The 14,613-nt window shown below is 44.3% G+C and overlaps 1 protein-coding gene across 3 annotated transcripts in view; it reads left to right on the forward strand.

Annotated features, from left to right (window-relative positions):
• Positions 1–14,613, forward strand: part of RGS6 (regulator of G protein signaling 6) — a 386,017-nt gene that overhangs the window by 283,192 nt on the left and 88,212 nt on the right. For all 3 annotated transcript variants that reach the window (XM_039911550.1, XM_029073117.2, XM_029073256.2), the window contains exon 3: positions 290–389. In XM_039911550.1, coding sequence (XP_039767484.1) covers positions 290–389 — 100 coding nt within the window. The remainder of the gene's footprint in view (positions 1–289; positions 390–14,613) is intronic.

Below are 14,613 nucleotides of genomic sequence, written 5' to 3' on the forward strand. Positions count from 1 at the left end.
CGTCCAACCTGATTTGCTCGTATCCACCCCAGTACTATGCCCGGCTCAGATACAAGGTAATCAGATTGGCTACATGAGGCTCACAGTCTTAATCCCCATTTTACAGATGCAGTAACTGATGCCCAGAGAAATCAAGTGACTTGCCCAAAGTCACACAGCTGATAAGTGGCAGAGCTGGAATTAGAACCCTTGACCTATGACTCCCACGCTCGTGCTCTTTCCACTAAACCACGCAGTTAGGAATTCATAAGTGTAATGCAATAACAACTCCTCCTGTCCTGCTTTTCAGATTGAGGACATCATTACCAAGATGCAAGATGACAAAATTGGAGGAGTCCCAATTAGGACAGTCAAGAGTTTCCTGTCTAAAATCCCCAGCGTGGTGACAGGTAAGGATTAGCGGGGGATCGTAAAGATGCTCAGTGCAGTGCAGAGTGGAAACTGGAAGTGTGAAAAGTTGGAGAAGGGAGCTCACAGCGTGGGGGAGTGAGAACGTTATGAAGCGTGAGGGAAGGTGGGGCGTTATTTTAAAGCTGAGCCTAACTTTCTCTTGCAAAAGAGTAGCAGTCATAACAGCTCACTGTAGACAGGGAGTGTCTCTGTTTATTATTCTATTGTACTCTCCCGAGGGCTTGGTACAACGTTCTGCACACAATAAAGGTGCAATTCATACTACTGATTGACTGACAGACTGATGGATTTTAAGACATTTTTATGGTGATGTAGCTATCTGAAGAGAGTGTTGAGTGTTTATGGGTTTTGAACATTGTGTTGAGATGGGGCCTCTGAAGTTTAGATAGTATGTATGAAATTGTATTTATAGAGTGCAGCTCATTATGGGCAGGAAATATGCCTCGTATATTGGTAGAAAATACTGTCCCAAGTGTTTAGTGCAGTGATCTGCACATGGTAAGTGCTCAGTAAATTTATTTGATTGATTTATTATACAATACAAAACAGCATAAGATATGTTTGGCCTAGTGGAGAGAACATGGGCCTGGAAGTCAGAGGACCTGGGTTCTAATCCTGGCTCTGCTGTATGTCTGCTCTGTGACCTTGGGCAAGTGACTTCTCTTGTCTGTGCCTCAGTTCCCTCATCTGCAGAATGGGAATACAATACCCATTCTCCCTCCTGCTTAGGGTGTGAGCCCCCTGTGGGAATTTATATCTATCCCAGCCCTTAGTACAGTGCTTGGAGTATAGTAAGCGCTTATCAAATACCACACATTATTGTTATCATTATTTTCATTCTTCTCAGAATGCTCTTACACTCTAAAGACATTTAACAGGTCCTGGTGACAAAGAGATCAAACTGTGTTCAGAAGGCAATCAAACAATAAATGGTATTTAATGGGCGCTTACTGTGTGCAGAGCATAAAATGTTGGTATTTGTTAAGCGCTTACTATGTGCAGAGCACTGTTAATAATGTCGGTATTTCTAAGCGCTGGGGTAGGCACTGGGGAATCAGGTTGTCCCACGTGGGGTTCACAGTCTTAATCCCCATTTTACAGATGAGGGAACTGAGGCACAGAGAAGTTAAGTGACTTGCCCACAGTCACACAGCTGACAAGTGGCAGAGCTGGGATTCGAACTCATGAGCCCTGACTCCAAAGCCCGCACTCTTTCCACTGAGCCACGCTGCTTCTCACTGTTTTAAGGGCTTGGGAAAGTACAGTATAACTGAGTTGGTAGACACGTTCCCTGCCCCCAACGAGTTTGCAGTTTAGAGGGGAAAACAGATGTTAAATATGAAGAAATATGTACATAAGTGCTGCTTAGTAAGTGCTTAACAAATACCATTAAAAAAATGCTGTGGGGCTGAAGGAGGGATAAATAGAGGCAGGGCAAAGGAACTTCTTCTCAGTCAATTGTATTTACTGAGCACTTACCGTGTGCAGTATAGTAATAATAATTGTGGTATTTGTTAAGTGCTTACTATGTGCCAAGCACCATTCTAGACACCGGGGTAGATACAAAGTAATCAGGTGAGACATATGCCTGTCCCATATGTGGCACCCTGGCTCAATCCCCATTTTACAGATGAGGTAACTGGGGCACAGAGAAGTGAAGTAACTTGTCCAAGGTCACGCAGCAAACATAGAGAAGTCAGGGAGTCAGACGTAATGGGTTCTAATCCCAGCTCCACCACTTGTCAGCTGTGTGACTTTGGGCAGGTCACTTCACTTCTCTGTGCCTCATTTACCTCATCTGTGAAATGGGGATTAAGATTGTGAGCCCCATGTGGGACAACCTGATCACCTTGTATCCCCCCAGCGCTTAGAACAGTGCTTTGCAAATAGTAAGCGCTTAAATGCCATCATTATTATTATTACTATTATTATAGAGCAGAGCCGGGATTAGAACCCAAGTCCTCTGACTCCCAGGCCCGGGCTCTTTCCGCTAGGCCAGGCTACTTTGGGAGAGTACAGTGGATCAGTAAGCAGACACATTCTGTGCCCACAGTGAGCTTACAGTCTACAGAGTGAGACGGACATTAATATAAAGAAGTTTTTACAAGCCTGGGCACTCTACTAGACCACTTGATTTGCTGCAATATTCTCTGTTTCCTGCAGTCTCATTGAACTACCTGGCGCTGCATTCATAAAATATATATTTTTTTGTTTCCAACGCTTTTAGTCATCCCGTATCCATTTCCATTTCTTACCGAAACGTTCTCTAAGATCTCCAGCAAGCAGCACGGCCTAGTGGGTAGGGCCCGGGCCTGGGACTCAGAAGTTCCTGAGTTCTAATCCTGCCTCCTTCACTTGTCTGCTATGTGTGATCTTGGGCAAGTCACTTCACTTCTCTGCATTTCAGTAACCTCAGCTGTAGAATGGGGATTAAGACAGTTATAATGATGACATTTGATTTATACAATATCATATGATATAGGTCATAATCTAAAATAATTATAATTATAATAATAATTGTATTTGCTAAGTGATTCCCTTGTGCCAGACATAGTCTTAAGGGTTGGGCTAGGTACAAATAATCAGGTTTACACAGCCCCTGTCCCACACGGGGCTCACAGTCTCAATCCCCATTTTACAGGGAGGAAACTGAGGCCTAGTGAAGTGAAGTGACTTGCCCAGGGTCATACAGCAGGCATGTGGCAGAGCAGGGATGAGAACCCATATCCTCTGTCTCCCAGACTCATGTTCCTTCCACTAGACCACGCTGCTTCTCTCTATATAAAAATAAAGCACCATTTTAAAATAACTCATTCGAAAAGTACAGTAAATAGGCCTCAGGGCTTTGACTGGCCTATCATTCTTGATGGGAGATTCCAACCATCAAATGAGAAAAATCTACCCCCTCTCATCGACATAAAAGACAAATTCATTATTACAGTTTTTGAGTATACTTTTGTTCTTGCCTCTCAAAACTTCCACCTTCAGTTTTGTCGTAAAGTTGTTCCTTTGAAATAATGATAATGAGAAGAACAATAAGAATAATTGTGTTATTCGTTAAGTGCTTACTCCCTACCAGCCACTGTATTAAAGCTCTGTGTATACGCACAAGGTGATCAGGATGGACACAGACCTAGACAGACTCTGTTTTGGTAAGATAGTTCAATCGCCTTTCTGTAGAAAGCCTGGTAATGATAATAATAATGTTGGTATTCGTTAAGCGCTTACTGTGTGCCAGACACTGTTCTGTAAAATGGACATCGGATGGATTTCTTATCACTATCACTAGAGCTAAGATGTTAAGCAAAAGGAAGAGTGTTAATGATGCTTGATTTTCAAGAAATGCTAAAGCAATATTCCCATTGTGGCTGCTGGCAGTTTTCCTGAAGATTTTCTGGAGGCTGAAGGCATCGAGTGCTGGACAACGCCGCCACCTTGTGTCCGCAGGGGGAACTGAACCCCCAGATTCTGCTGAGTTAGGGAGATCAGTGCTTTTGATTTTTTATGGTTTTTGTTAAGCGCTTGCTAGTCATTCGTTCCTTCAGTTCATTCAGTCGTATTTATTGGGCGCTTACTGTGTGCAGAACACCATACTAAGTGCTTGGAAAGTACAATCTGGCAACAGAGACAGTCCCTACCCAAGAGTCTAGAAGAGGGGAGACAGACAAGGAAACAAAATAAGTAGACAGGCATCAATAGCATCCATATGAGTAAATAGAATTCTAGATATATACACATCATTAATAAAATTAAGAGAATAATAAATATGTACATATATACACAAGTGCTGTGGGGCAGGGAGGGAGGTAGAGCAGAGGGAGGGAGTCGGGGCGATGGGGAGGGGAGAAGGAGTGAAGGCAAAGGGGGGGCTCAGTCTGGGGAGGCCTCCTGGAGGAGGTGAGCCTTCAGTAGGGCTTGGAAGGGGGGAAGTGTGCTATTTTGGTGGAGGTGAGGAGGGAGGGCATTCCAGGCCAAAGGTAGGATGTGCCAGGTACTGTACGAAGCACTGGGGGAGATACAAAATAATCAGATTGGACACAGTCCCTGGCCCACATGAGGCTCATAGTCTTAATCCCCATTTTACAAATGAGGGAACTGAGGCATAGAGAAGTGAAGGGACTTTTTTGTGGTATTTGTGAAATGCTTATTATGTGCCAGACACTGTCCTGATTGCTGGGGAAGATATAAACTAATCAGGTTTAACACAGTTCGTGTCCCACGTCAGGTGCACCCCATTTTTTAGATGAGGGACCTGAGGCCCAGAGAAGTGAGGTGACATGCCCAAAGTCACACAGCAGAAAATTGGCGGAGCTGGAATTAGAACCCAGGTCCTCTGATCCCATAACAGTCTTCAACTCCAACATACTTCCCATCAATCGAGGCTTTACCCTCAGCACTATCTTCAACTCCTCCCTTTCTTTCAATGGAGAGAAGCAGCGTGGCCTCCTGGATAGAGCCTGGGCCTGGTAGTCAGAAGGACCTGGGTTCTAATCCCAGCTCCGCCTCTTGGTCTGCTTGTGTGACCTTTGGTAAATCACTTCACTTCTCTGCCTCAGTTATATCATCTGTAACATGGGGATTGAAAATATGAGCCCCACATGAGACCTAGACTGTGTCCAATCTGATTATTCTGGGGAAGCAAGTGGATAGAGCACAGGCCTGGGAGTCCTAAGGTCATGGGTTCTAATCCTGGCTCCACCACTTGTCTGCTGTGTGGCCTTGGTCAATCATTTCACTTCCCTGTACCTCAGCTACCTCATCTGTAAAATGGGGATTAAGACTGTGAGCCCCATGCAGGACAGGGACTGTGTCCAACCTAATTTGCTTGTATCCACCTCAGCGCTTAGTACAGTGCCTGGCATATGGTAAGAACTTAAATGCCATAAAAAATAGAAACACTGATCTCACTAACTCAGCAGCATCTGCAGGTTCAGTACCTCCTGTGACCACAAACAAAGAAAAAACTTTAGTCTATGGCCAAAAGCCTGTCCATTCTTCTTCCACAGAATTTCTAGAAGCTGCGTCTCCCTCAGAGAAACCGAGTGCTGAGTGATGAAAGGGCAGAGGGGCCAGTCAGCGGCATGGGCCATTTGTGTCCGTCTCTTGGAGGTTCAGTTTTGGGGGGCAGAGGTCACCCGACACTAGCCATTAACCCTGCTTCCTGCCACTCCAGGGGTTGGCTTTCTCCTCTTCCTCATCTCCGCCCTACCCCATCATTCACTTGCATTTCTTCTTCAGTGCCTACCCTAGTTTCTCCTTGATCGGAAAGCACATGGAGACAAGGAGGAAGAACCACAGATGGCATTCTCATACAATCATTGGCCCTGTGGTGATAACAACTTTGGTATTTGTTAAGCACTTACTTTGTACCAGGCACTGTACTAAACAATGGGGCAGATACAAAGTAATTGGGTTGGACAAGTCCCTGTCCCACGTTGGGCTCATAGTCTTAATCTCCATTTTACAGATGAGGTAACTGAGGCCCAGAGAAGTAAAGTGACTTGCTCAAGGTCACATAGATACGAGGTGGAGTTGAGATGAGAACCCAGGTCCTTTGACTCCCAGACCCTGCTTTATCCACTAGGTCAGGCTGCTTCTCAGTTTGCAAGGAATAAAATAATCTGCTTAGAAGCCTTAAATAGTTTCACTGAAGCAGCTGACAAGGGAAAAGAGGAACCAGGGAGAAAGGAAGTCTTTGTGCCCTCCCTTAGTAGTTGGGCAATCCTATTCATTCATTTAGTCATATTTATTGAGTGCTTACTGTGTGCAGAGCACTGTACTAAGTTCTTGGAAAGAACAGTGCAGCAATGAAGAGAGACAGTCCCTGCCCACACTGGGCTTACAGTCTAGTGGGGGAAGAGAGACATCAAAACAAGTAAACAGGCATCAATATAAATAAATAGAATTATAGATATGTGCATATCAAAGACATCATTATAAATAAATAGAATTAGAGATGTATGTATATGTATATGTAAGTGCTGTGGGGCAGGGATGAAGGAGAGCAAAGGGAGAGAGTCAAGGTGATGTGGAAGGGAGGGGGAGCTGAGGAAAAGGGGGCTTAATCTGAGAAGGCGTCTTGGAGGAGGTGTGCCAGTAGGGCTTTGAAGGGGAGAAGAGTGATCATTTGGCAGATTTGAGGAGGGAGGGCGTTCCAGGCCAGAGGTAGGACATGGGCCAGGGGTCGACGGTGGGACAGGCAAGATCGAGGCACAGTGAGACGGTTAGCACCAGAATCCCGATATTAACTCCTGTTTGGTTTGTCTTCTTGCATCCTTTAACAAGCCAGTCACCTCTGCTTTTTTATTTTATTTTTAATAGTATTTATGAAGTTCTTAGTAGGTTCCAGGCATCATACAAAGCACTGGGGTAGATTCAATTTAATCAGGTGGGACACAGTCGGTGTCCCACATGGGGCTCACAGTCTTAATTCCCATTATAATGAATGAGGTAACTGAGGCCCAGAGTAGTTTCTTTGACTTTCTTAAACAGAAGCTCCTTACCATCAGCTTTAAAGCAGTCAATCCCCTTGCCCCCTCCTACCTTACCTTGCTACCCTCCTACTACAACCCAGCCCTCACACTTCACTGCTCCAATGTTAACCTTCTCCTTATGCCTCCATCTCGAAATCCTGCCTCTGGCCTGGATTGCCCTCCCTCTTCATATCTCACAGACATTTACTCTCCCCCAACTTCAAAACCTTATTAAAGGGACACTCCTCCAAGAGGCCTTCCCTAAGACCTCTTTGTCTTTTTTTCCATTCCCTTCTGTGTCGCCCTGACTTTTTTCCTTCATTCATCCGCCCTCCCAGCCCCACAGCAGTTACGTACATATTTGTAATTTATTCACATTCATGCCTGCTTTCCACTCAAGACTGTAAGCTCATTGAGGCAGGGAGTACATCTGTTATATTGTTATATTATACCCTCCCAAACACTTAGGACAGCGCTCTGCCCACAGTAAGCACTCAATAAATATGATTGATTGACTGATTGACTTATCAAGGTTACAAAGCAAACAAATGGTCAGACCAAGGTTGTCTGACCCCCACACCCCTGCTCTATCCACTGGGCTTCACTGCTTCCTTATTATTAATAACTTGTTATGAGTCTCCACTTCCCTTTAGTTCAAATGCCTTTCTGTAGAAAGCCCTGTAAAACTGGCACCAAATGGATTTCAGATGACTATCATTAGAGCAAAGATATTAAACAAAAGGTAGAGTGTTAATGATGGTTAATTTTCAAGAAATGCAAAATCTGTATTCCAACTGTGGATGCTGGCAATTCTCCTGAATACTTTCTGGAGGCTCAAGGCCTTTGAATTGTTATGGATCTCTCTTCCCATTAAGGTAGTAATTTGAACTTTCCTGAGACCTCTGGCACCACAAGGCTGATTTTGCTCTGGCACGGAATGGCCTCCTTCCTCAGACCCATCAGACAGTTACTCTCCCCCTCTTCACAGCTATATTGAAGGCTCATCTCCTCCAAGAAGCCTTCCCTGACTAAGCCCTCTTTTCCTTTCCTTCCACTCACTTCTGCATCACCCTGACTTTATTCCCTTTATTCACCCCCCTCCCTGCCTAACAGCATTTATGTACACACCTGTAATTTATTTATTTACATTAATATTTCTCACCTTCTAGACGGGAAGCTCGTTGTGTGCCAGGAACGTGACAGTTATATTGTTCTATTGTACTCTCCTAAGTGCTTAGTACAGTGCTCGGCACACAATAAATATTCAATAAGTACAGTTGACTGAAGGACTGACTGACCGATTGAGCCATTTTGAACTCAAAGGGCAGGACATGAGTCAGTGGTACATTCAACCATTTGGAGTTCTTCTGTCCTAGCAGTATTTATTCATTCAGTTATATTTATTGAACATTTTCTGTGTGCACAGCACTGTACTAAGCCCTAGGAAGACATTCCCTGCCCACCATGAGCTTATAGTCTAGACGAGCTTATATTTATTGAGCATTTCCTGTGTGCAAAGCACTGTACTAAACACTTAGGAGAGCACAATATAACAATAAACGGACACATTCCCTGTCCACATCAAGTTTACAGTCTAGAAATGAGCTTATATTTATTGAGCGTTTTTTTTTTGTGCAAAGCACTGTACTAAGCCCTTGGAAGACATTCCCTGCCCACCACGAGCGTACAGTCTAGAGATGAGTTTATATTTATTGAGTATTTACTTTGTCAAGAGCACTGAACTAAGCACCTGGGAGAGTACATTACAACAGAATTGGTAGACACATTCCCTGCCCACAGTGATCTCACAGTCTAGAGGAGGAGGCTGACATCAGTATGCCCGTACATATTAATGTACATAAGTACATGTACATTACATACATGTATGTACATGTATATAAGTGTTGAGGGGCTAAAGGAGTGGTGAATAAAGGGTGTAAATTCAAGTGTAGGGATGACGCAGAAGGGAGTGGAAGAGAGGAAATGAGGGCTTAGTCGGGGAAGGCCTCTTGGAGGAGATGTGCTATTAATAAGTCTTTGAAGCAGGGGAGACTGATTGATAGATATGAAGGGGGAGGGAGTTCCAGGCCAGAGGCAGGACATAAGAGAGAGGTCTGTTGTGAGATAGATGAGATCAAGGTACCTTGAGTTAAATCCTTATGAGCATAGTGTGTGGGTTGGATGGTATTAGGAAATCAGAGTGGTAAAGTGGGAGGGGACGAGAGGATTGAATTCATTTCTCGCCAAAGGTAAGGAGTTTCTGTTTGATGTGGAGGTGGATGGGAAACCACTGGATGATCTTTAGGTGTGGGGTAACAGGGACTGAATGGTTTTGTAGAAAAATGATCTGAGCAGAAGAGTGAAGTAAAGATTGGAATGAACAGAGACAGGAGTTAGGGAGGTGACTGAGGAAGCTGATGACAGTAATCAAATTCGGATAGGATAAATCCTTGCATTAATGTGGTAGCAGTTTGGATGGAGAGGAAAGGGGGGATACTAGTGATGATTTGAAGTTGGAACCGACAGGTTTTGATGATAGATTGAATATGTGGGTTGAATGAAAGAGGTGGGTTGAGGTTAATGCCAAGGTTATGGGCTTGTGAAACAAGGAGGATTATGGTGCTGTGTACAGTGATGGGAAAATCCGGAGGAAGACAGGGTTTGGGTGGGAAGATGAGTCATATTTTGGATAACGTGTTAAGTTTAAGATGGCAGCCAGACATTCAAGGAGAGATGTCCTGTAGTCACAAGGAAAGGTTGAGACTGCAGAGAAAGAGAGAGGTAAGGTAAGAAGATGTAGATTTGGGAATCATTTGCATAGAGCTGGTAGTTGAAGACATGGGAGTAAATGAGTTTCCCAAGGGAGTGGGTGTAGATGGAGAATCGTAGGGATCCAGAACTTGAAGGACTCCCACAGTTAGGAGATGGGAGGCAGAAGAAGAACCCGTGAAAGAGACTGAGAAAGAGCACCCAGAGAGATAGGAGGAGAACCAGGAAAAGACAGTGTGAGTGAAGACAATGATGGATAATGTTTCCAGGAGAAAGAAGGGAATAATCCACAGTGTCCAAGGCAGCTGAAGGGTTGAGGAGGAATAGAACGGAGTAGAGGTCGTTGGATTTGGCAAGGAGGAGATCTTTGGTGACCTTTGAGAGGGATGTTTTGGTGGACTGAAGTGGGCAGAAGCCAGATTGGAGGGGGTCAAGAAGGAAATAAGAGGAGAGGAAATGGAGCCAGTGAGCTTAGCGAACCCTCTCAAGGAGTTTAGAGAAGACTGGTAGGTGGGAAATGGGGCAATAACTGGAGCAAGTCGGGCTAAGGAAGAGGTTTTTTTGGATAAGGGACATGAGCATAAATAAAAAAAGTATGGAAAAAGCCATTGGAGAGTGAACAGTTGAAGATGGTCAGGGAAGGGGGAAGGAAGAGAGCAAGTTTTTTGATTAGTTGCAAAGGAATAAGATGGGATGTGCAGGTGGACAGGTGGATTTTGAGAGGAGGCAGAAGATCTCCTCTAGACTGTAAACCTGGTGTGGGCAGGGGTTGTCTCTATTGCTGAATTGTACTTTCCTAGCACTTAGTACATACAGTGCTTTGTACACAGTAAGCGCTCAATAAATACACTTGAATGAATGAATCTCCTGATGAGATTCTGATGGAAAGGTGGGAAACTCAAAGAAGGGGCAGGAGGAGGGAGAGACTGGGGAAGAATAGGAGAGATTTTAGGGAGTTCACACCTGATGGTTTAAATTTGTCAGTAAAGTACGTGGCCAGGTCATTAGGGCCAAGAGATGGTGGGAGGGGCATTTGAGGAGGCAATTAAACATTTGAAACAACTGGAGAGACAAAGGACAAGGGAGTCAATAAGGAGGGAGAAATGATGTTGCTCGGTGGAGGAGAGGGCAGAGTTAAAGCAGGGAAGGATGAAGTTCCAGTGGACGTCAGCCTATTTGGATTTCCACCCACAGTGCTCTCCGGCTCATGCATGGGAGCAAAAGAAGCGGATTGTGGAAGTTATCCAGGACTGTGGTCAGTGAAGGGATGGGGAGCAAGCGAGTTGAGTTCAAGAGAGAGGGTGTTAAAGGTATCAATTTGGTTGTCAAGGGAAGGTAGTTTGGTCATGGAGACTAAATTCAGCCTCATATAGAAGCTAGAGAAGCAAAATCACTATTGATGCACTAATCTTGAGGTCAGTATTACCAGGCTGAGGGTCTGGAAGTAGGGTAGCCTGGTGGAAAGAGCATGGGCCTCGGAGTCAAAGGATGGAGGATCTAATCCCCACTTTGCATCTTGTCTACTGTGAGACATCTGGCAGGTCACTTAACTTCTGTGTTCCTCATTTCCCTCATTTGCCAAATAGAGATTCAATAACTGTTCTCCTTCTGACTTAATCTGTGAGCCCAATGTGGGACTTGATTATCTGGTATCTACCCCAGTGCTCAGTACAGTGCTTGGCACATGGTAAGCATTTAACAATGCCATAATGATTGTGATTACTAAAATGGAAGACTGACTTCTTCATTTCCCATCTTCATGAAGTGTTTTGCATGCAAACACTTTAAACATCAAATGTTCACCAACCGCATTTCAAAAACAGAGATCTGAAAATAAGGCTCCTATGAGATATTGCGAGCTAATCGTCATCTTCTTCTCCTGACATTTCTCAATAGCTGGATTCTTCAAACTTTCAAGAACCCCTAAAACATTCAGAACACACTCAGCTGCAGCTTCTACTGAGCTTTCTTTTTCTCCTCCCCTCTTCAAAACATCGATTATCATCATTTTGTTAACTTGCCCCTCCAGGGTTAGCTCTGGGTAAAAAAAAATGATGCTGGGGTCAAATGTCCAAATTCCATTCTCTCCCTTCGGACTCCCCTCCTTCCCCCATTCCCTTCCCTCCTTCCCCTCTTTCTTCCCATTCCCTCCCCTCTCCTCTACCTCCCTTGGAGCTGAAGTTGAGTTGATGAGTTGGAGTTGAGTTCATTTTTAGCAGCTGATCATTTAGGCACATCATGTAGTTTGGCTTTTTTTTCCTTTAACATTTGTGATTGACAACCCTAATCCTCTCTCCTCCACCCCTGCCTCCCACTTCACTGCTATACCTCCTTGCCCGCTTTTAGATCAGGCTCAGCTGTTGCCAATTAGATATAAGCCTTGGGTTGAGGGCACAGGAGGATTATGAGGTTATGAATCAATCTAGGGGCTTTGGTGAGATAATGAACTAAGAGGGAGCACATCTCAAATACCTCACCACAACCCCCTCGGGCCTCTTGGTTTGATTTATGAGTCAGTAATAGCCCTGACTGATCTTCTACCCCCTTATTATTTTCATAACTCACAGGGTTGGTTTCAATTACCAAGGTTGAATGGGAAATAGGTTTGCTGCCATTGAGTGGCACAGTTGCCTCATGATGATAAGAGAGAGTGGGAGAAGTATCCTGTTCCGTAACAGGACGCCTGGTGGATTTTCCAGCTGTGGTTTGGTCAACTCTCTCCATGTTAGTGCTGACTGGTTCTTGCTTCTATGACAACTGGGATTGTTTTTGAGGCCCAACACCCGAAAACAGTCCTACTGGATAAGGCCCGGGCCTGGAAGCCAGAAGGACCTGGGTTCTAATCCCAGTTCCACCACTTGTCTGCTGTGTGACCTTGGGCAAATCACTTCACCTCTCGGTGCCTCAGTTCCCTCATCTGAAAAATGGGAATTAAGACTGTGAGCCCCATTTGAGACATGGACTGTGTCCAACCTGTTTAACTTGTTATCTACCCTAACATTTAGTATAGGGCCTGGTACATAGTAAGCACTTAACCAATATCATTGAAAAATTTAAAACAGTCTGCAAGTGTTCAAGTTAAGAACACAAATTTGAGGCTGAGATGAATTTAGTCCTGACTCCTAGGGGTGACAAATCTTTCACCTGGACTCTGAGCCCCATATAGGACAGGGACTGTGTCCAACTTGATTAGCTTGGTTCTACCCCAGCGCTTAGTGCAGCACATAGTGCTTAACAAATACCATAAAAAGTCAATTCTCTGTGCCTCTGTTCCCTCATCTATAACATCATTCAGTTGAATTTATTGATCACTTATTACGTGCAGATCACTGTTCTAAGCACTTGGGAGAGAAACCTGCCCTGCAGTGGGAGATTGGAACCTCACGTCACATCTTCGAAAGAAAGAATGGAAGATGGGGTGGGTGGAGGAAGGTCAAGAGAAGAGTACTTGAGAATACTTAAATTATGCCCTTCTCCCATTTTCAAAAACAGCCTTGTTAGCAAATGAATTTACTTCCTAGGGTTTTGTTTTTTAAGGTTTTTGTTTTATGGTTTTTTGGCTTTTTTTGGTTAATGGTATTTAGAGGAGCAGTGTGCTCAGTGGAAAGAGCTTGGTCTTGGGAGTCAGAGGTCATGGGTCCTAATCCTGGCTCCGCCGCTTGCCAGCTGTGTGACTTTGGGCAAGTCTCTTAACTTCTCTGTGCTTCAGTTACCACATCTGTAAAATGGGGATTAAAACTGTGAGCCCCATATGGGACAACCTGATTACCTTGTATCCTCCCAGCACTTAGAACAGTGTTTTGCACATAGTAAGTGCTTAACAAATACCACCATTATTATTATCATTATTATTATTATTTAAGCACATACTATGTGCCAGCCACTGTAGTAAGCGCTGGGGTAGGTACAAGTTAATCAGCTTGGACACAGTCCATGTCCCACTTAGGGCTCACAGTCTTAATCCCCCTTTTACAGATGAGGTGACTGAGGAAAAGAGGAGAAGACTTGCCCAAGTGGTGGAGCGGGGATTAGAAACCAGGTCCTCTGACTCCGAGGGGTTAGCAAGTTTTGGAGGGCAGAGTTGAGCAGACTTTGTGGGATTGTGACCTTAGAATCCTCTGTGCTTTTTCTGCTCCTCTCCACCCTCTACCCATAAAATGAAGTGTCTGAATTTCAGCCACTCATCTGTGATTGAAAAATATTCCATTCATAGTTTCTACAATTTGTGCTTTATCATTTTCTTCTTATTTAAATCAAGTGGATTTATATTTGTAGTCTGTCTGAAGCAGCATGGCCTAGGCCTGGGAGTCAGAAGGACATGGGTTCGAATCCTGCCTCTGCAATTTGTCTGCTGTGTCACCTTGGGCAAGACACTTCACTTCTCTTTTCCTCAGTTACCTCATCTGTAAAACAGGGATTAAGACTGTGAGGCCCATGTGGGATAGGGACTGTGTCCAACCTAATAAGCTTGGATCTACTCCAGTGCTTGACACATAGTAAGCGCTTAATAAATACCATCATTATTATTATCATTATTATAGGAAGCCACCCTTCTTTTATGTCTTTCATATCTCTCTGAAACAAGATTCAGCCAATCATCGGGGGGGGGGGGGGGGTTGGTTGTTTTTTTTAAATGACATTTGTTAAGTGTTTACTGGGTGCCAGCACTGTACTAAGCATTGGGATTGATATAAATTGATCAGATTGGACACAGAGACTGTTCCTCATAGGGCTCACAGTCTTAATTCCCATTTTACAGAAGAGGTAACGGAGGCCTAGAGAAGTGAAGTTACTTGCCCAAGATCACACAACATGCAACTGGCGGAGCCGGAATTAGAACCCAGGTCCTTCTGACTCCTCACCCTGTGGTCTATCCACTAGGCCGTGCTGCTTCTTGAGTTCCCTATGTGTGCTGAGTACTGTCCAAAGTTCTGAAGTGGATGGCTATAGATTGTATCAT

Source organism: Ornithorhynchus anatinus, chromosome 1, assembly GCF_004115215.2.
Source record: "Ornithorhynchus anatinus isolate Pmale09 chromosome 1, mOrnAna1.pri.v4, whole genome shotgun sequence".
In the NCBI taxonomy this organism is placed as follows: domain Eukaryota; kingdom Metazoa; phylum Chordata; class Mammalia; order Monotremata; family Ornithorhynchidae; genus Ornithorhynchus; species Ornithorhynchus anatinus.